The sequence below is a fragment of the Poecile atricapillus genome, chromosome 6, assembly GCF_030490865.1.
Source record: "Poecile atricapillus isolate bPoeAtr1 chromosome 6, bPoeAtr1.hap1, whole genome shotgun sequence".
Lineage (NCBI taxonomy): Eukaryota > Metazoa > Chordata > Aves > Passeriformes > Paridae > Poecile > Poecile atricapillus.
The window spans coordinates 7058806-7079058 of NC_081254.1; the positions used below are offsets into that span (position 1 = coordinate 7058806).

A 20253-nucleotide genomic window follows, 5' to 3' on the forward strand; every position below is an offset into this window, starting at 1 on the left:
ATGATAAAAACCTCTATTAAAAAAAAGTATTAAAAACTTCTATTTCAAATAAAAAGAAATATAAATATAAAAATTGTTATTTTCTTCAAAGGAGGTGATGACACCTTAAGTAATCCACAAAAAACTAATTCTCAGTTTTTAGGAAAAAATGGATTATTTTTCTAAATTGGATTGGATTACTCTTACTCTTGAACAACAGAAAAAAATGCCCCAGGCTCCAGTCCAGTTGATGTTCCACTGAATGAAAACAAACTTCATGCATCAAAACCAACATCACTAAAATTACCTGGCAGGGCTCTGGCTACTCACCCAGGAGAGTGAAACTCCAAGAATGTCCTGAGATGGAATTTTTGCCCAAGTTAAAATACTGAAAGCATGAGAGAAAATCCCAGTCTACTCCTCAAGCAATACACACAGCTGGGATCCTATTTCATAAGCAGATGTATCATGGAATCAGAGAATCCTGGAATCTTTTAGGCTGGAAAGACTTCCAGGATCATGGAGTCCAATTGGGTGTGCCCAATGCCCACCTTGTCCCCAGCCCAGAGCACTGAGTGCCACGTCCAGCCCTTCCCTGGACACCTCCAGGCATGGGGACTCCAAACCTCCCTGGGCAGCCCCTGCCAAGGCCTGAGCTCCCTTGCCATGGAGAAATTCCTCCTGGTGTCCAACCTGAGCCTCCCCTGGCACAGCTTGAGGCCGTTTCCCCTTGTCCTGTCCCTGTTCCCTGGCAGCAGAGCCCGACCCCCCCTGGCTGTCCCCTCCTGTCAGGGAGTTGTGCAGAGCCAGAAGGTTCCCCTGAGCCTCCTTTGCTCCAGGCTGAGCCCCTTTCCCAGCTCCCTCAGCTGCTCCTGGGGCTCCAGCCCCTTCCCCAGCTCCATTCCCTCCCCTGGACATGCTCCAGCCCCTCCAGGGCTCTCCTGAAGTGCTCCTCCCCACGGGACTAACAATGGTTGTCCATCATTAAAAACTCTTCTGCTCTTCCAAGTAAAATCGGTCCCTTTAGAGCCCAAAGTTTCCCTACAATCCCTGCAAGTTACTTTATAACAACCCTTAATGTTCCTTACTATAAAGAGATCGTAAAAAAAGAAAAATGCAAACAACAGAGGATCTCAATCTTCTGAACAGCTTGAAACACCACAATAATGGCCTTGCTTTAATGTCTAAGTAGGCCTGGAACTCATTCTGGGATAAAAGGAGGAATATTTACCCAGGAAGGTGTTGCAGGGTTTGCTGAAGTGCTGGGAATTACACATGGCCAAACACAAAGAGAGTCGTTTGCTCTCAGAATTGGACTTCAAATTTGAAACTCTGGAGCCCAAAGTGACAAAGCAAACGAGTCCTTCCTCACTGAGCACTTCCACTCAAAATCACTTCAGCTTTCCTTCGTGTTCACTAGTCAAAATTATGGATTTATTTCATTTTCTTTTCCAAAGACACCTCTATTTAAGGAAAAAAGAAATCTTTGCAAACAGCCACTTATTTCTGCCTTTTGTTTGAAACAAGGAATTTCATATTACAATGCGAGGAAATTATTTGCTTTCAGGTGTTCCGTGAAATCAGTCCTAGAAGCAACACTTGACTATGAGCAGAGTTCAAAACAAACTTCATAATGCTCCAAAAATATAATAAGCTGTAACATTGGCAATTTTTGCTCCAGTGCACTATTTCTTGGGGTTTTATTTTGTGTGGGGGTCTAGGGTATTTTATTGTTTGTCTATTTTGTGGTGGTTTGGGGGTGTTTCTTTGTTATTTTTGGTTTTGTTGTATTTTTTTTTTTTAAGAGATGAAGTCATACCTCATGAGAGTTGTTCCAGACATTGAGTGCTATTAGTGCAAACCCTTTTCCCTGACATTGCCCTATTAAAAACTTGCCTGGCCTTGATGGCCACAGGTTGAGCTTTTTTGTTTCCTAAAAAGCAAACAATTTACACTTTCTTCACCCAGAAAGCCACCCGTATCTAAGCCACAAAACATTTAGGTTCCAGTCCCTCAAAGAAAATGTTTTAGTGTGAAAATAATGAGGGATCTCTCAAATAACCCCAAGGATGTGACCTTCACGTTTTTACCAAGACACAAAAGAAGCAGTGTAGGATTAGATTCTGGTATAACTCAGTAGTTAAGAGTGGCTAAATAAAAAAAAAAAAAAGAAAGAAAAAATTATGTGAAATGTGTTAATTCTCACAGATATTTAACTGCTTTTATTGCATCATCTGTGCTGAAGTCTGCTTGTATCTGTAATGTCCATAATTTTATCCTGATGGAAGATGGCTGGAGATGACAGGAAAGCAGGTCCAGGAGGGATGTAAGGAGTGAGGAATGGGTGGCTGTGGGAATTATCAGGACCAACAAGAACTTCACTCCTTCAAAGCAGCAGGTGAAACAGCTCCCCCCAAAAATGAGATATCAGAGCAATGCAAAAGGCTCCCTCATGGAAGCACAGAGAATTCCAAGCTGGAAAGGACCCACAGATATTATTGAGTGCAATTCCAAGCTGGAAAGAGCCCACAGGGATCCTTGAGTCCAGCTCCAGGCCATCAGCGCTATCCAGAGCTGGAATTTTCTCCAGCCAGTTCCCACTATCCCCTCTCACCCACAAAGCAGCAGGTCCTGTCCTAACATCCTAACATCTAAAAGAGAGCAAAAGGTGGTTCCCGTAGATAAAATTCAGAACTCCCTTTTCCCCATGGAATCACAGAATCCACTTCAGCAATTCTCCATCCAAAATGTCTGTCCTAAGGTGCAAGGAAAGGGAATTGTTTTATCTAAGACACATCCAAGCTGCTCCTTTTCTCCAGGACTACAGAGTTTCTGAAGTGTAAAACAGGCTAATTAGGAATAATTTTTTTAAAAACACTGAATGGGGAGTCTGCCTTCATGCCAGATCTTTTAGTTGATAAAAATGGGAAGGTCCATCCCCAAAAGCAAAGAAAAACACAACCCCCCACCCCCAAAAACCCCAAACAAAACAAGACAAAACAATAAACTGTTGTGAATTCGTGTTGTAAATATTGGCTTTTCACAGTTATTCTGATAAATATATATATTATATGCTTTCACTATATTCTTTTCTCTCTTAGCAAGTTATAGGCTTAGATAGGAATTCTGAATGGTAAGGATATGTTTCATCTGGACAAGGCAAGATAAACAAGCAAGACAATGGGAGGATCAAGCTGTGGAAAACAGGCTATTAGCAGCAGCAGGAAATGGAGAGCAAATTGTTATCAAAAAGCCGGTACCAGGACGCTGGCAGGGGGGGAAAGATAGGAAGACCAGATCCTCAAAGGAAGGATGAGGGGCTTGGACTCTTATCCATCAGTGACCATTTCCAGAGGAAAGGAAACCAAACTCCAAAATAATGCTCATCAGCAAGAATCATGATGACCAGCAAAAATAGTGCTGACCAGCAGAAAATTAAGTTGTGCAAAAGCATGATCTAAGAAGGCAGAACCAGGGAGGGGACACGCTTTGAATATGCATTAACCCCTCACAGCAGGGGGGGATAAAAAGAGTGTCCCTGAGATACCAGGTGTGTTCCTGGTAACTCACCAGGGCACCCGGCCGTTTTAACCCTTTGCTTTATTTCTTTTGTCTCCTAATTGTCTTTTTATTTATATTAAATTCTTTTTATAATTTATTAAGTGAATCTCGTTTTTAAGAAAACGAACCCCAAACCAATATTATAATAATAAAATAAACAAAGAAACAAATAAAAAACCCAAAAAAGTTCCTCCCCTCCAATCCCAACAGGAAGATGAGTAAGTGGAGCTGAGGGGAGGGCGGTGGATGAGGATAAATGTGAACTTCACACATCCTAAAAAAATTGGGATGTCAGGATTTATTCCTGGTGAGGGGCTACACACAAATCAGTGTGGAAGAGTAGCAGGGGAAACTGCAAATTGAGGTCCAAGAAGATCTCAGACTTAAGGAAAGCAAAATTAGGTGTCAGGGGGTGGAACCAGATGGGCTTTAATGTCCCTTCCAAGCCAAACCATCCTGGGATTCTGTGATCTATTATTTAAATGGATGTGATTAAAATCGGGAGCAGCCACCAGGGAGAGAAGGAAGGAAGGGCAGGGTGACAAAGTGGCTCCTTTGAACGGGAGATCACTCAGGATAACTGAACAGGGAGGGCAAGGAGAAAAGAGGGACAGCATTTATCTGGATTTAGGCTAAACTTTAGGACTGGGGAATAATTCCCAAGGTCAGCATGTATAGCACACAGAAAGAAGCACTGAACTGGATTAAAACTTGGCTTAAGGATAAGGAACACAGAATATCTTTAGAGCACAGAAGGAATGTGACTTTCGTGTCAGTGACTTCGCTGTCACTGTGGCAGGGAAATTAAATCAGCACAAAATGTGTCTGGACACTGGGCTTAAAAAAACACCCAAATTCCAAACGATCCATTTTAGGCCCATGGGTAAAGGGTGACTTCAGGGCCAGCAGGACTCATGATGCTGCAGGGTAGTGCACAGTAATTACAGTTTATTTTCCAAGTATTACAACTCTTCCTTCTTCCCTTAAAAACCCCACCAGGTATGAAGCCATTAGGCCAAATTTTAAGTACTGAATGTTAAATTTTACATGGAAAAAGATTGTTTCTTACTGCAGAAAGGAAATTTCTGTCAGTAAAAGCATTACAGGACATGCCAATTATTGATTTTAATGATTTAATTGCTCTGAGAGTTCTGACACAAAATTTAGGGTCAATCTCACTGATCTGAAGAAATATTTTAATGATTTAAAGGAAAAGTTTGGGTTTCCTGGGCTCTTTTTTTCCTTCATCACTAATACAAATCCTGTCCCTGCACTCAGATTTTTAATTCTACATCAAATCCCATCACTGTATTAAACACAGGAAAGAAAAAAAGGCTGTCTAAAAGAGAATTAATTGAATTCTAAGTTCACCCAAGGACTGAACCTTTGAAAAGCTAATTTAAAAAACCAGTTATTGTCCTTAGTACCTTAGGAGATGCACAACCTAAGGAATAATTTGGAAAATTTCAGCCTTGACAGGAAGAAGAGGGAGCAACTCTTTAATGAAAATGAACTTCTTTCATTCTTTTCATAATCTGTTGCCCCACGTACAAACCCCAAAATTTAGAGGAGCAAAGAGTAAGCACAAATCCTCTGAAATGCAAGAAAATTAAGACATGGAAAGAGGGGAAATTTGGAGCCACCCACACAAAGGTAACAAGGGTCAATAGATGATGGACCCAAGCTATCAGAACAGGCTGGGAAGAGTCGAAGGCTGAAATTCTTGCAAAAATCAACCAAACCTTGAGATTTGAAGTTTCTGAAGGGGTGAAAATGAAAAAAAAAAAAACCAAACAAACAAAACAAAACCAACAAAACAAACAAAAACAAAACAAAACAAAATTCAGGACTTTTTAAGCCTTAAACCTATAGAGCAAGTTTCTAATCCAAGAACTTCTGGTCCAGTGAGCTTCAACTGATTGGCATCTCCTCCCTGCTTGCTGGAATTGTGCTGTCTGAAATTCAGAATAAAACAGACATCGAATCACAGAATCACCAAGGCTAGTGATCACCTTCAAGGTCACTGAGTCCAACTGTCACCCCAGCAGCAGCAGCATCATCCCTGAGCCATGTCCCCAAGGGCCACATCCTGATGCCTCCTGAACATTTCCAGGGAGGGTGACTGCAACACTGCCCTGGGCAACTTCTTCCAAAGCCTGACCACTCTTTCAGGGAAAAAGGAATTTTTTCTGACATCTAATCATCCCTGGTGAACATGGTAAGAAGAACAATTCCAAAATCACACTTGAAGCTGTAGCCAAAGACAGGAGCCTAGAGAACAAAAGCAGCTGAGATCTCCCTGGATTTTTCTTTTTATTAATAAACTTATCTTCCATGAGGCCGCCATGCCTCCCCTTGAGGCCAGGTCAGCTTTCAGCCCCACAGCACTGCCTGTCAAATTTGAGTCATAGAAGGAATCACAGTTTGGGTGGGAAGGGACTTCGAAAATCATCTCATTCCACCTCCTCCCACTGGCAGGGACAACTTCCACAGTCCCAGGGTGCTCCAAGCCCTGTCCAGCCTGACTCTGGACACTTCCAGGGGCAGCCACAGCTTCTCTGGGCACCCTCTGCCAGGGCCTCCCCATCCTCCAAGGGAACAATTTCTTCCCAATATCCCATTTTGATTTTCCCTCTGTCAGTCTGAGCCCTTTCCCCCTTGTCCTGTCCCTCCAGTTCCTGTTGCAGGATCCCTCTCCAGCTTCCCTGTATCTCCTGAGACCCTGAAAGGTGTTGTGAGGTCTCCACACAACCTTCTCTTCTAAAGAAGAACCCATTTTGTCTGTTTTAACCCTGCCACCTCCTTGTCTCAGCTGGAAACTCCTCACCCTGGCACTGCAGGAGAGGCTGAATTGCTGCTTCCTCTTCACTCCCAGAACTCTGGCACTGCATCTTACAGGTGCCTGTCCCAGATTCTTCCTTCCTTACCTGGAGGAGCCTCTGTCCTTCTCTGTCCTTTTTGGGACACTGTCCTTGGGACAACTGGATCTGTTCAGAGTTGCAGTGCTTTTCTCCCAGTTCTTTTCTCTGTTTTCAATAATGATTTCTAATGTTCCATTGCCTTTTTCTATTTTATTCTTGGATCACCAAGCCAACCTTCACACTCCATTCCCAGTTCCAACACCAAGACCTCATTCCCAAGTCAGGCCAGAGCTCATCATTTTATATGAAAGTTTAGGGTGATCCTTTAGTGAAAGGATCCAGTGAAACCTGTTTCACTTTATTTTTAAGCTATGCCTAATTTTATCATTTTATTACCGACTCACTTGGTCTTGCAAAGTCCTTCTGCAACATCCCAGGAAGTGGTAAGAAGATACGGGAACATGGAGTAGTGGTGGGCTCAGTTGGGTTAATGGTTGGAATTGATGATTTCAGAGTTTTTCCAATCTGAATGATTCTGTGATCATATCCTTGTCTTTACAACCAGAATATTTTACATATGTATTATATATATTATGATTCTGTAATACCTCAGGATCAGAATCAGCTGTTAGTTCAGGAATTCAACCATTGAGATAATTCCCAAGATTCTCCAGCCCACAGCTCTCCTTCACAACCTCCCCATGTTTTGATTCTAATCATTTTTTGCTCTTTCCAGTGGCTGGCAAACCACCTTCTCCCAGTCTTCTTGTATTTCCACTTGGAACAGGAAACAGCCCCTGTGCAGTCACACCAAACGTGGCACATAAATATCCATATTTCCTGCCTTCCAAGGTTTGTCCACAGTTTGATCCTGAGGCTGTTTCTGAAGTGATGACCTTTTTCATTTTAATGCAGGAGTTTTTTGACAGCTCTGAGAGCAACAGATAGGAGGATCAATGAAGCTCCTAATGGGATAAGAGAAACCAAACAACCTCCAGAGTGAGGAGAGCATCACTTCCTGTTGTTTCTGCTGAAATCCATATCAAGAGAATAATGGACATTGGGGAAGAGTTTAACTACACTGGGACTGCTGGGGGCATCTCTCTGATCCAAAGCACCTCCACGAGAAAGGAATCACAGAACCACAAAATCCCTGAGCTGGAAGGGTCCCACATGGATCACTGATCCAGCCCCTGATCCTGCCCAGACCCCCCAACAATCCCAGCCTGTGCATCCCTGGCAGCGCTGTCCAAACGCTCCTGGAGCTCTGGCAGCCTCAGGCCGTGCCCATTCCCTGGGGAGCCTGGGCAGTGCCAGCACCTCTGGGGGAAGAGCCTTTCCCTGATCTCCAGCCTGAGCCTGGCCTGGCACAGCTCCAGCCCTTCCCTGGGTCCTGTCCCTGGTCACGATGAGCAGAGATTGGAGCTGCCTGTGCTGCCCAGTTTGGCTGGAAATCCCACTTGGTTCAAAAAATCCAGCCAGGAGAAATTCTGGAGTAGACAGAGTAGATATTACAGCAGAAACAATCTCCATCACCTCTTGCATAATGGGATCCCAAAACAATTTCCCTCCAACACTGGAGTTACAAACACTCTGTTCCACTCTGACCTTCTGCCACCCCCTAAACAACAGGGAAATGCAATCCCCCTGCTGAGATGTTTCCAAGGAATTGTTTGTCACTGGGTTAATGATAGCCTGGCTGAAAGCCCTCCTGGGCTCACAGGGATAGATCCAAAGAATACAGAAAATGCTATGCAAGAATATTCTTCAAAATCCTCTATGTTGCCCTGGAATGGCATTGAAGCACATTTCTGTCACCAGCTCTGTGGGAAAGACACCAAAACCTCCCAAGGGACAGAAACCAAATCTTTTTCACAGAATTATAGCGTGGTTTGGGTTGGAAGGGCCTTAAAGCTCATCCAGTTCTACCTCATCTTCCACTAGCCCAGGCTGTAAGAGTGTACTCCCTATAAGCCATAAAACTCTTAGATTCATGGAAAAGTCTTATTAATAAGTCAGGCTACAAATGTTATTTAAAGCTGGGAATCTTATCTTACCTTTTCCCTCTTCCCCCCTATTTTTTTAATAATTTGAGTTTTTATTGAGGTGCCCAAGTCACATAAATCCTCCCTAATTTCCTAAATACAATCAAATAAAACAGGCAGTGGTTTATGAATTGACCAGCCAGACTGGATGAAAACCCACTCTAGAACTATCAATTTAATTAACTAAATAAATTTATCTATCAATTTAACTATCTAAACTACTCTAAAGTGATCAATTTCATTTTACCAGTACACAGGTGCCCACATGAGATCATCCAAAAACTCCTCTATTTTTCCACCTGATGTTCTAAAAATCAAAGCATTTTTAGTCACTAATACAATGTCATTAGAAATGGAAAATCAATTTTTGCAGGAGAAATAAAATGCTTTCCCTGATTTTGAATTTGACAAAGATGCAGTTTCTTTAAAGGGGAGAAAATCTGAGGTAGTCCTGGGTAAGTAACATAGACCAGGGTGGTACAACCAGAAATGGAAAAGGTCTGTGAGGGTGGGGAGGTTCCCGGAGAAGCTGTGGCTGCTCCTGGATCCCTGGAAGTGTCCAAGGTGAGGCTGGACAGGGCTTGGAGCAGCCTGGGATAGTGGGAGGTGTCCCTGCCCATGGCAGGAGGTGGCACTGGATGGGCTTTAAGGTGCCTTCCAGCCCAAACCAGTCTGCGATTCTCGGCCCTTCATTAGTGTCAAAATACTTACAGGTTTTTTTTGCTGTGGCAACTCCCACAGATTTTATAGCAGCTTTGAATGGACAAATGCTATAATTTTTCCTTAATTACTGGATACAAATTTACTGCAAATACTGAGGAGAAACTCCTGCAGCTCCTCATCTTCTGCCTACTCCAAAAGTGAGTCCCTGTGAACTGAATAACCCCCAGCATGAGCAAGTTTATCAAAATCAGCTCTCCCTCAGGTGTGGTAGATTCTCCAAAGCACAGGAATTCCATCCATGAGCACTTCCCTGCCTGTGCCAGCACATCCAGCCTCCCATAGCCCATGCTCTTTGCAAATGGATCATAATGGAAGTGCCAGCTTAGATTCTGTCTGATTGATAAATAACCCCTGCTCAAATAGGGAAGAAGCAAAGTGCATCAATTTGATTAATTCTCCCATTTGGTTCATGGTTATAAAAAAAACCCAAAAAACCTGTCTGACGCTTTTTAGAGCTGGTAACTAGAACATAATCTCATGTCTACACTGCAATGGTCATGCCAGCGTAATTTCAAATAAGCCCTTTCAGTTTAAAGGTTTAATCCACATATTGTGGCAGCCTTGTTGTTGCCAAATAGAAATTTCAATGGGAACCCCCCAAAAATCCACATTTTGTTATAAGGATGTTGTAATAATGCCCATTTTTCTTGGCACAGAATGTAAGTGCCAAGAGCATCCATAGGAGGGCAAAATTGTTTTTTTCCTTGCTTATCATCTAATATATTCCAGAGGTAGAGGAAGCCTGAAAGCCAGCATTTCTTATTAGGATCTTTAGTTTTTTTCATTGTCTACCTCTCTGAGAATTCAACATTTATCAGCAATGCAGGTGAGTGCTCCCATTTCCTGTCCACCTTCCTTCCTGCATTCAAATATTCCTATATTGACTTAACCACCTTTTCTATTTCACAATTTTCCATAATATCTTAACAGGAGAAAAAAAAATTGATCTTCTCATATCAGAGGGAATATTTTAAAGATTAAATTGAGTGTGTGCTGCAAAAATAGCAGCTTTTCTGTTTGAAGGGAAACATCACACATTGCATGCCTCCAGATAAAACAGAATCAAATCCTACAACTGTGAGAAACAAGAAATGTGCAACACAAGAAGCTGAAGGTTTGATTTAGTACAAGCCTGAGCCATTATTCCAATGGTCCCTGAAGGATACAGCATTAAAACCTCTATTGTTTTAACAGGCCGCACATCATCATTCTTATGGACTGATACTTTTCCTTACTATTTCCTTATTTTCCCTGACTGCACATTTACAGTCTGCACATCAACAAGAACCTCCTAAAGCCTAAAAACATACCATTAATGACCCAAGCTGCTATTTAGGCACAGAAAATACCCTCCCACATCAGCTAATTGATTTTTTTAATTGATGTATTGTGCTGCCAAAGTTTGGGAATAAAGGGCTACAGGGATTTAACCTGTAACTCAGGATATTTAGAGCCATGGAAAGGTTTGGATTGGAAGGGACCTTAAAGCCCATCAAGTCCCACCCCCTGTGCCATGGCCAGGGACAGCTTCCACTATCCCAGGCTGCTCCAAGCCCTGTCCAGCCTGGCCTTGGACATTTCCAGGGATGGGCTGTGCTTTATGGCTTTTCCCAGCAATAGGATGGGCAGCAGGAGGAGCATTCCCAGCAGGGCAGGGAGGGATCCTGCCCCTGTGGGCAGCCCTGGAGGCAGCTCTGGAGTGCTGTGTCCAGCTCTGGCTCCTCAGCACAGCAGGGCCAGGGAGCTCCTGGAGCGGGGCCAGCGGAGGCTGCGCAGCTGAGGAAGGGCCTGGAGCATCTCGGTGCCCAGGAAAGGCTGAGGGAGCTGGGGCTGCTCAGCCTGGAGAGGAGCCCCAGCTGAGAGGGGCCCTCAGGCCTGGCTGGCCCTGGCTGCAGGGAGGGCTCCCAGCAGGGCCCAGCCTCTGCTCCGGGGGCCCAGCAATGGCACCAGAGGCACGGGCAGGGCCTGATGGCAGCAATTCCCCCTGGCCAGGAGGCAGAACTTTTTCCCTGGGCAGTGCCCAGCCCTGAACAGATTGGCCAGAGAGGCTGTGGGCTCTCCTGCCTGGGGCTGTGGCAGAGCTGTGTGCACACAATGCTGTGCCCTGTGCTCTGGGATGGCCCTGCTGGAGCTGGGAGGTGGCACCAGCTGCCCACTGAGCTCCCTTCAGCCTCAGCCATCCTGGGATCCTGTGAATATTTGTTACTCAAATATGAATTATTCACTGCTACCCCTGCCTGACCCGTGCTGGGATTCTGTGAACATTCACCACTCACACAATTATCTGTATCCCTATGATCTGCTAGAATGGGTTGTGAACTGAACATGTGAGATAGAAACCAGCTGCATTCTCAGGACAACGGGGCTCATAAAAAGTGAGGGGACAAGTGATGCTGAGTTTGTTCACACAATGTAACATGAAGTGTTAGAACTGTGCCAAGGTTCATTCCCTTTCCACAAACGCTTCACACCCTTCTTCACCCTGATGGTGCTAAATGATGCCTGACAGGCTAAAAAGGAAGAGAAAACTGCAGAAGAGACAAGCAGGCCCACCCCACATTTTCTCCAGACCTTTTTGTTTTCCAAAGAATATAAAAGAACTGAAAAAACTCAGCCCAAATTACCTTAATAACCAAGTCAAACTTCTGGTGTAAATCCCTGTTTACTGGCTTAAGGAGCGTCAGTTCAGCCGTTGTGAGATTCATATGGAAATACTGGGGATAATCCTCAGGAGTACCTGCAAAACAGACATTGAGATTTTAACAACTCTGAAGGGTTTAGTTCAGCAATGTGTTTATTTTACTCATTGATCATCAAAGCAACAAAGCCTCATTCTGTTATTGGAAGGATAAAATATTGCCTTATGTGGACATGGAGATTAAGGATATTATGAACTTATGTGTTTAGTATTATTTTTTCCTTATCTCCAAACCCACGAAGATTCCTCTCAACTGGGACTCACTAAGTACTTGATAACAACAGGAATATTATTAATAACATATAAATAATATATATAAGTAATAAAACAATAACTATATGATAACAATAGGTTATTTTAGAAATCCTTCTAAGAAAAGTTTCTCCTCAGGGAGGAAGTGCCAGATTTATTGTCAGCTGGAAACGGTGTTTTCATGGCTGTGGATTTCCAGGATATTCTCTAGGCTAGTAAAAACTGAAGCCTCAGAGCCCAAATGGATTTAGGAGCCCATGGAGACTGAGAAAGGGCTGTGCCTGGCAGCTGCAGTGCAAAAATGTGCTAATGCCTAAGCCAAAAGGTTCCAGCACCACAGCCTGGCACAGGAGGAGGGAAAAATTCCAGCCACAGCAATTCTGAGCCCTGGAATTCTTAGAGAAATTATGCAAAAGGGCTCAGAAAGCCCAAGTGTTCCACACAGAGTGAACTCCAGCATTCCCAGCTCAGCAATACTGCGAGAGCATCCCAAGAAGCCAAAATTCTAAGTCTAAAATCTTGAGGGTTTAGGTATGGGAGCAGTCCTGTCAGCAGCTGAGGACAGGATGAGCTCATGGCTCAAGGGAGAAGAGCCTCAGAACATCCCCAAGCCCCTGGAGCCCCTAAAGCTGCCGTGGGAACTGCACAAACCCAGCCCTGCCAAACCCCGAATCCAGCCAGGACTGAGGCACAGATTCAACACAAGGGAAGATCACTTTCCTGATAAATGCTGCTGGTTTTTGTTCCCCTTGCAAGTGCAATGGCTAGAAAGTACTTTCAGAAAGCCAGGAGATAAATTACTGCAATATTTTAATTTGTAAACCTCAAATGACAACTGTTCACTAGATAAATAAATTATATATATATTTATATATATTATATAAGTATGTTTTTCTGTGGCTCTCTGAATCTACACCTCTATCATAGACCCAAAATGCACCAAAAGAATCACCATGGATTATTTTTTCTCTTATACCACCACCACAAATTCAGAACTTCAAGCTCCAAGTCCTGTATCCCCTTGCCTTGCCTTTTAATTTCAAGTTCTAATTAATTAATCTAATTTTTGAAGAGCACAAGGCCCCTGGCAGGAGCATCAAACTTTTGGCAAGTAACAGATTGCTGGTTTTAGAGGCTGCACATTACCACGGCTGTTGCTGAAGCTAAGAAGTGTCACAAAATTAGGGACAAAATACAAAAACTCTGAAAAAGGAGAAAACAAGAGGTGCCCTAAAGGAGAACAAATACATAGGGAAGAGGGTAAGAGTCACAAAGGGATCTAGAAAAGCGAAGATGAGGCTAATATTGTGTAAGGATGTCAGGAAAGAATCCAGGGAAAAAAAAGGAAAAAATCCAACTTGAAAAACTCCACTAACAACCAACCCAACCTCAGCAGGTAAAGGAGGAAAAGGCAACGAGGTGGGTGACAGAAAAGCAAAAATTAACGAACAACACAGGTGGATGCCCAAATCCTGACTGGGGATGCCTGCTCAGATCCTGCCAACCTCAGGAAGAGCTCAGATTCCTGGATTCCTAAAGTGTGGGAGCCAGGTTTTCCAGGAACAGGGATATCTGCTTCTGGATATACAAAATAATTTCCATTTTGACAGTACAGAGCAGCCCTCAGTCCACCTCTGCCTGCTCTGAAATCCAGGGATGAGCTCCAGTTCTCCTGGCTCCACAAATTCCATGTGTTTGGAGAGGCTGAAGAATCAAAATGTGGGGGGCCAGCAAGGGGGAGAAGGAAAGGACTCCTCAATTCGCTTTTCCCAGAGCCAGAGGAGGGGTTTTGTGGAACCTGGGATTTGAAATGGACACAGGACTGGAATCTTCCCTTCCCAAAAGCTAGTGTGCATTTCTGACTCTTTCTTAAAAATATCAACCAAAAGTGTCCAAAACTGGCAGCAGAAATCACACAGAGGCAAAACCTAGTAATTGGAAGGAAAATTTGGTTTTTCTCAAGGAGTGGTCCCAGAGAAAATAAGGTCTTCAAATTACTCCTAAAAAGAATATTTTACTAGTAATTTACTATTAAAAATTATACATTTTACGATTAAAAATAATAATTTTTTAAAATCAAAATAATAAAAATTATTGGTAGAATCAACAACATTGCTAATAAAAATAAAGGGAAGGGTCTTGCTTCACACCTGGATAAGTTCAAGGAAAGTAGGTGTATTGCAAAGTCCCAAAGAAATAAACATTTCCATAAGACAAGGACTGGAAAAATTAGTGTATTACAAAAAAATTAAAAAAAAAAAAAAATTCTAAATATCCCATTTCCAAATGTTAATAAATATGTCAAATATCCACAGTGCTCAGAGTATTTGCTTTGTTCGGGTGGGCAAAGAAAGAAGGGAAAAGAAGAACCCAATAAAACTGAGACAAATTAAATAAAATCATTCTCATAAGTGACTTATTCCCTAATTCCACGGGCACAGTTCAAAGCTCCCAGTTTTTAAAGAAGGACATTCCTGAAGAAATCAAGAAGAAGGAGGTTTAGATCTAAAGAAAAGGGGGAAGAAAATCCACATAACAAGAAATATCTGCAAGGCCCATTTCCTGGGGAACTACTTAATATCTTCTGAGGCTAAAACAGAAATAGCAAATCCTGGGAGAGATGGAGGCAGACTTAAAATCCAAAAAGAAATCCTTTGGAAGGGCACAGGGGAGGGAAAATAAGGAAAATAAAAAGAGAAAACCAGAAAAGAGGAAAAAAAAGTGAGTGAAGGGAGGGGAAAAAAAGGAGGAAAAAGGAAGGTAAAAAGAAGCAAGCAAGTAAATTTTAAAAGAAAGAAAATAGAAACTAGAAAAAAGGAAACAAGCAAAAAGAAATGAGGAAAAAAGATGGAAAAATTAAGAAAGAAGCAAAAAGAAAGAAAAAAGAAGGAAAAGAGAAAGAAAAAAGAGGGAAAAAGGAAAATATAAAGGAAGGCGAAAGAAGGAAAAAATAAGAAAAAAGGAAGAAAAGAAAAAGGAAAATATAAGGGGAAAAGAAGGAAAAAAGAAAAAGAAGGAAAATATGAAGGAGAAAAAAAAAATGAAAAAAGAAGACAAAAAAAGAAAATAGAAGGAACTGAGAAGGAGAAAGAAAAAAGAAAAAGAAGTAAAAAGGCAAAGATTAGTGGCAAGTAAAGTAAAAAAGAAGGAAAATAGAAACTAGAAAAAAATAAATGAAGAAAAAATTAGGAAAAAATAAGAAAGGAAAAAAAGAAGGAACAGAAGAAAAGATGGGTAAAAGAATGAAAAAAGAAGGAAAAAGAAAACAAAAAAGAAAGAAAAAAGAGCAAAAAGGTTAGGGAGGAAGGGGAAAAGAAGAAAAAAAAGAAAAAACTAAAAGAAAGGAAAAAGAAGGAGAATAAGAAAAGTAAAAGAAAAGAAGAAAATAAAGTAAAGAATGGAAGAATGAAGGAAAGGAGATGAAAAAGAGATGGAAAAATGAAAAAAAAAAGCAAAAAGAAAAAAAAATGAAGGAATAGAGGAGGAAGTGAAAAAAAATGTAAAGGAGGAAAAAGAACAAAAGAAAGATGAAAAAGGAAAGAAGGAAAAAGACGAATAAAAAGGAAGGAAAAATAAGGTCCCCAAAGTAACCCAAATTGCTGCACCACACCTTTCTGAATTATTTCCTGGAGGTCAGAACAGCCATTCCAATATTCCCAACATCCCAGCTTAGTGACACACAAACTTTAATAATTTCACTCCTGAAGAACTCTGTAAATTATGCAAAAAACCTTTAGAAGTTGGCCTAAACATGGCCCTGGGGTGGAGCTGTCCCTGCAGAACTTAGGAATAAAATCAATTTATGACATTCATAAATAAGTCCATTTGCAGAGCTTCACAATGTGGTCCTCAAAATCCTCACTTCCACCTCCCCTTGGCTGAGAAAACCATGGAGTTCAACAGAGGGAAGACAGGGAACAGATGTGATTCCACAACTTCCTGCATTTCCAAATCCCACAGAAAGGTCCTTGTGTGCATTTTGGGAACAGCTGGGCAGGCAGAGCCCTGCAACTGCCAACCAACCTCAGGCCCTTCCATGGTCACATCCTACAAGCCCAGAAACAAATGCCAAACACAGGGAAGCAGCAGGAAAAAAGAAGACAAAGCAGCATAAACAACAAAAGAAACTTTAAATTAAAAAAAGGAGAGCTCACAGGCAGCAACATTGGATGCAGTAAGATCCTTGGAGCTGCCCTGTGCCACATGATTTTTGGGATGAAATCTGCTCTAATTGCCTTTTTTTAGCCTCTTTTTTTTGTGTCTGTCAATGGAAAACACATCCTAGCAGAGCTCTCCTTTCCTTCACTGTGTTGTTCCATTCACTAAACCAGACAACAATTCAGGATGCAATCTGAATAAACACTAATAAATAACCACGTGAAATGAACTTCCACTTGGCAATTAAACACCAGCAGGCAGAACAATTCCAAACATCCCACTGACCACACGAGGATTTTTTATCAGGGGTCCACTCTCCCAGGTAATCTTTTCCTGGCTGGTCATAACAGAGGGACTGCTTGGGAGGGATAGGAAAAGTAGCAGACACCAACCAACTAGGATGGAATAGAGGATGCCAGGTCGTTCAGAAGGAGGCTGGATGTTTCGGTCCTGATCTATGGCTTGGATGGGTGGAGTGACACTGATGGGATTCACACGGGTCTGAAATGAGAAATCACATTGGAAACAGAGCAATTAGAAAGCCAGCAGGGAGATCTGGAGGTTTAGCACAACAACATCTCACTTGGAAGGGTATTGGAGGAGAAAAAACCTTCAGAATAAGAAGAATATTTACAACTCATGGTCCCTTTAAATCCAAATTAAACAAACAACATAAACATTTCTATAGGAACCTCCTTTGTGTGAGATACAGCTTTAGGATAGATCCCATAGGAAAGGAATCACAAAATCCCAGAATGGTATGAATGGCAAGGGACCTTAAAGCCCATCCAGTCCCACCCTGGCCATGGGCAGGGACACCTCCCACTATCCCAGGCTGCTCCAAGCCCCAAAGTCCAACCTGGCCTTGGAGGCTTCCAGGGATCCAGGGACAGCCACAGCTTCTCTGGGCACCCTGTGCCAGGGTCTCCCCACCCTTCCAAGAAACAATTCCTTCCTTATATATCACCTAAATTTCTCCTCTGGCAGTCTGAAGCCATTCCCTGTGTCCTGTCACTCCAGTTCTTGATGAAAAGTCCCTTTCTAGCTTCCCTGTATCCCTTCAGACCCTGGAAGGTCTCTACACAACCTTCTCTTCTCCAGCCCCAAGTATCCCAGACTGGCTCCACAGGGAAAGTGCTCCAGCCCCCTTATCAGCTTAGAAGCTGATAGTAAACACTTGATAAAGGAAGTTCACAAATACTTGACTGTGTTTCTGTAAATAGTCCCTTGAATCAAGGATTTCAGTCATTACTGTGAAACACAGCAAATGCCTGAAAATAGGAAAACAGCAAATTGAACTGGAGCATAATCAGGAGCTGGAATGCCTGTGATCCACAAATACACACTGCAAAAGAAACTAAAAGTACAGACATTTCAGGGATAGCTACATTGGAAGAGTGTGGATGGGTGTGGGAACAATTCACCATTATTTGGAAGTGGACTCAAATGTTTATCATGGTGATAGAATTGTAAAATCATGGAATAGTTTGGGTTGGAAGGAACCTTAAAGGTCCAAATTTTCACTCCCTACCATGAACAGAAACATCTTCCACTATCCCAGCTGCTCCAAGCCCTGTCCAGTCTGGCCTTGGACACTTCCAGGGATCCAGGGACAGCCACAGCTGCACTGGGAACCCTGTGTCAGGGCCTGCCCACCCTCCCAGGGAACAATTCCTTCCCAATATCCCATCCATCCCTGCCCTCTGGCACTGGGAAGCCATTCCCCCTTGTCCTGGCACTCCATCCCTTTTTTAAAGAGTCTCCATTTTTCTTGTAGCTCCTTCAGGTCCTGCAAGGTCACAGTCAGGCCACCCCAAACTGGTGCCAGCTTTCATCTCTGTCAATCCAGCCTCCAGTGTCAGCTGCAGAGCTGCCATTCCCAACTCCCACTGTTTCAGTGACCTTGGCTGCTCAACCAACCACAGATGTACCACCCATGGATGTGTGCACACCAGGCTTTTCCCTCCCCTTGGAACGTTTCCCTGCATGACAAAAACTCTTAATGAGCTCTGTGAAAAACCAGACACCCTTTTTTTCCCCACATACAACTCGTCCTGGCAGCCTTTCCTTTGGAAAGCTCTGTGTTCTGCAAGAGGGGACTTGAAATTTAGCGTGGGAATAGAAATGAGACAAGTCCACGCTTGGCCAAGTTTTGGCAGAGCTGTCAGGAATCATCCTGCTGAGAGCTGGAAGGGAGATGAGAGCTTCGGTGATGCTGAGGGGAAACTTAGAGGGAAAAGGGATGAGCCAGAAGAAGCAAAGAATGGAGGAAAGGCAGTTTATTGACCCCTTGTGTCGGTGTGGATGGGCAGCCCCATAGTCACCTGCTACCATACCCCAAGGTGTCACCCCCCCAGTCATTTCCAACAGGTTCCTCAAGTCCAGAGGCTCTTCCAGCCTTTTCCACACCAAAGTAATTTAAGGTACAGATATGTCAGGGATAGGCACATTAAAAAGTGAGGATGGTTGCTCTTGTCCTCCCAAATTGGGACTGGGAAGCTTCTCACTCCACTCCTGCTTATGGCTTTTGTCCCTGTCCCTGTCCCTCTTCCACTGGCCAGGTCCTTTGTCAGCACCCAATTCCATTTGGGACTCTTTGAAAAATTAAACTCTTAAAAGCATAATGAGGGAGACGAGCTCAAAATAGGCAGAAAGAAAGAGAGAAGAAGATATATTTGACATCTGCTTGAATTTTTAAAAGGCTTTAGGATGGCATAGAAGTTGCATGGGAAGAGAGAATATTGTGTGTGCAGAAAACCGACCAAGGCTAAAATTCTATTTCAAGATTCACAGATCACTTGGAGCCCTCTCAGAAAACCCCACATTTGAGTTAGAAACACACCCACAACAAAACCAACCCCATCTGTTAGTCTGGGTTTAAATTCACCATTAACGCCCAGAGAAGCTGTGGTTGCCCCTGGATCCCTGGCAGTGTCCAAGGCCAGGTTGGACTTTGGGGCTTGGAGCCACCTGGGATAGTGGAAGGTGTCCCTGGATGGGAAGGGGGTGGCACTGGATGGGCTTTAAGGTCCTTTCCAATCCAAACCAGTCCAGAATTCTGGGATTCTATGATTCCAATATTGCAGGCCAGGCTGAGTCTATGCTAAATCAAAAGTAAGATCAGAATTGTTCAACAAATAATTTGGATAGCAAGGACAATGCCTTATTTTCCAGTTCAAGGAAAAGCTGGAGAGCAGCACTTAGAACCCTGCATTTAAGATGAAACAGGTTCTGACTGGACAGAAGATATTTTATCCCACACTTCCAGCATTGCACCAACCCCTGGGAAACAAAGCACTCAGCTGAATAGAAACAAGTGCAATAGGGAAATTAAATACAAGGAAGCTGAGAATGAAAAGTGAAATCCATTAATTTTTTTTTCTCCAGGTACTCTACACGCCTAAAATGGGCTAGGAGATATCATGCACCATCTGCTGAAACTTTTAGGGATAGAATCATAATCAAATCATGGAATGATTTGGGTTGGAAGAACCTTAAAACCTATTCTGTTCCACAAAACCATGGAATTCCATTCTGAAGACACTGGGAATTCCATCCCAGCCCCTGCCCACCCTCACAGGGAATGATTTCTTCCCAATATCCAATCTAAATTTCCCCTCTGTCAGTTTGAACACATTCCCTCTTGTTCTGTCACTCCAGAACCTGTTGCAGGGTCCCTCTCCAATTTCCCTGCAGCTCCTTCAGACCCTGTATGGGACTATAGGGTCTCCCCACAAGTTTCTCTTGTCCAGGCTGAACAGCCCAAAAATTAATAATTTGAAGCTGTTTTGAGTTAAATTGGCTGATGTGCCTTGAAGGAAAACTCAAGGTACTTTCATATTGCTTTAATAATCCACAGACAATGCAGAATCTTTTTCATTCAAATTTAGAAATTAGAACTACGAAAACATAAAACAATGAAGCAGCCATTACATTAATAGTGGGCAATAGTACATTAATAAATTAATCAAATCAC

At 42.8% G+C, this 20253-nt stretch overlaps 1 protein-coding gene across 2 annotated transcripts in view; it reads right to left on the reverse strand.

The window, feature by feature from the left end:
- The window catches only part of PCDH15 (protocadherin related 15), a 324226-nt gene that overhangs the window by 151612 nt on the left and 152361 nt on the right, over positions 1 to 20253 (reverse strand). For both annotated transcript variants that reach the window (XM_058841858.1, XM_058841859.1), the window contains exons 9-10: positions 16670 to 16778; positions 11794 to 11906 (exon numbers count right to left, since the gene is read on the reverse strand). In XM_058841858.1, coding sequence (XP_058697841.1) covers positions 11794 to 11906; positions 16670 to 16778 — 222 coding nt within the window. The remainder of the gene's footprint in view (positions 1 to 11793; positions 11907 to 16669; positions 16779 to 20253) is intronic.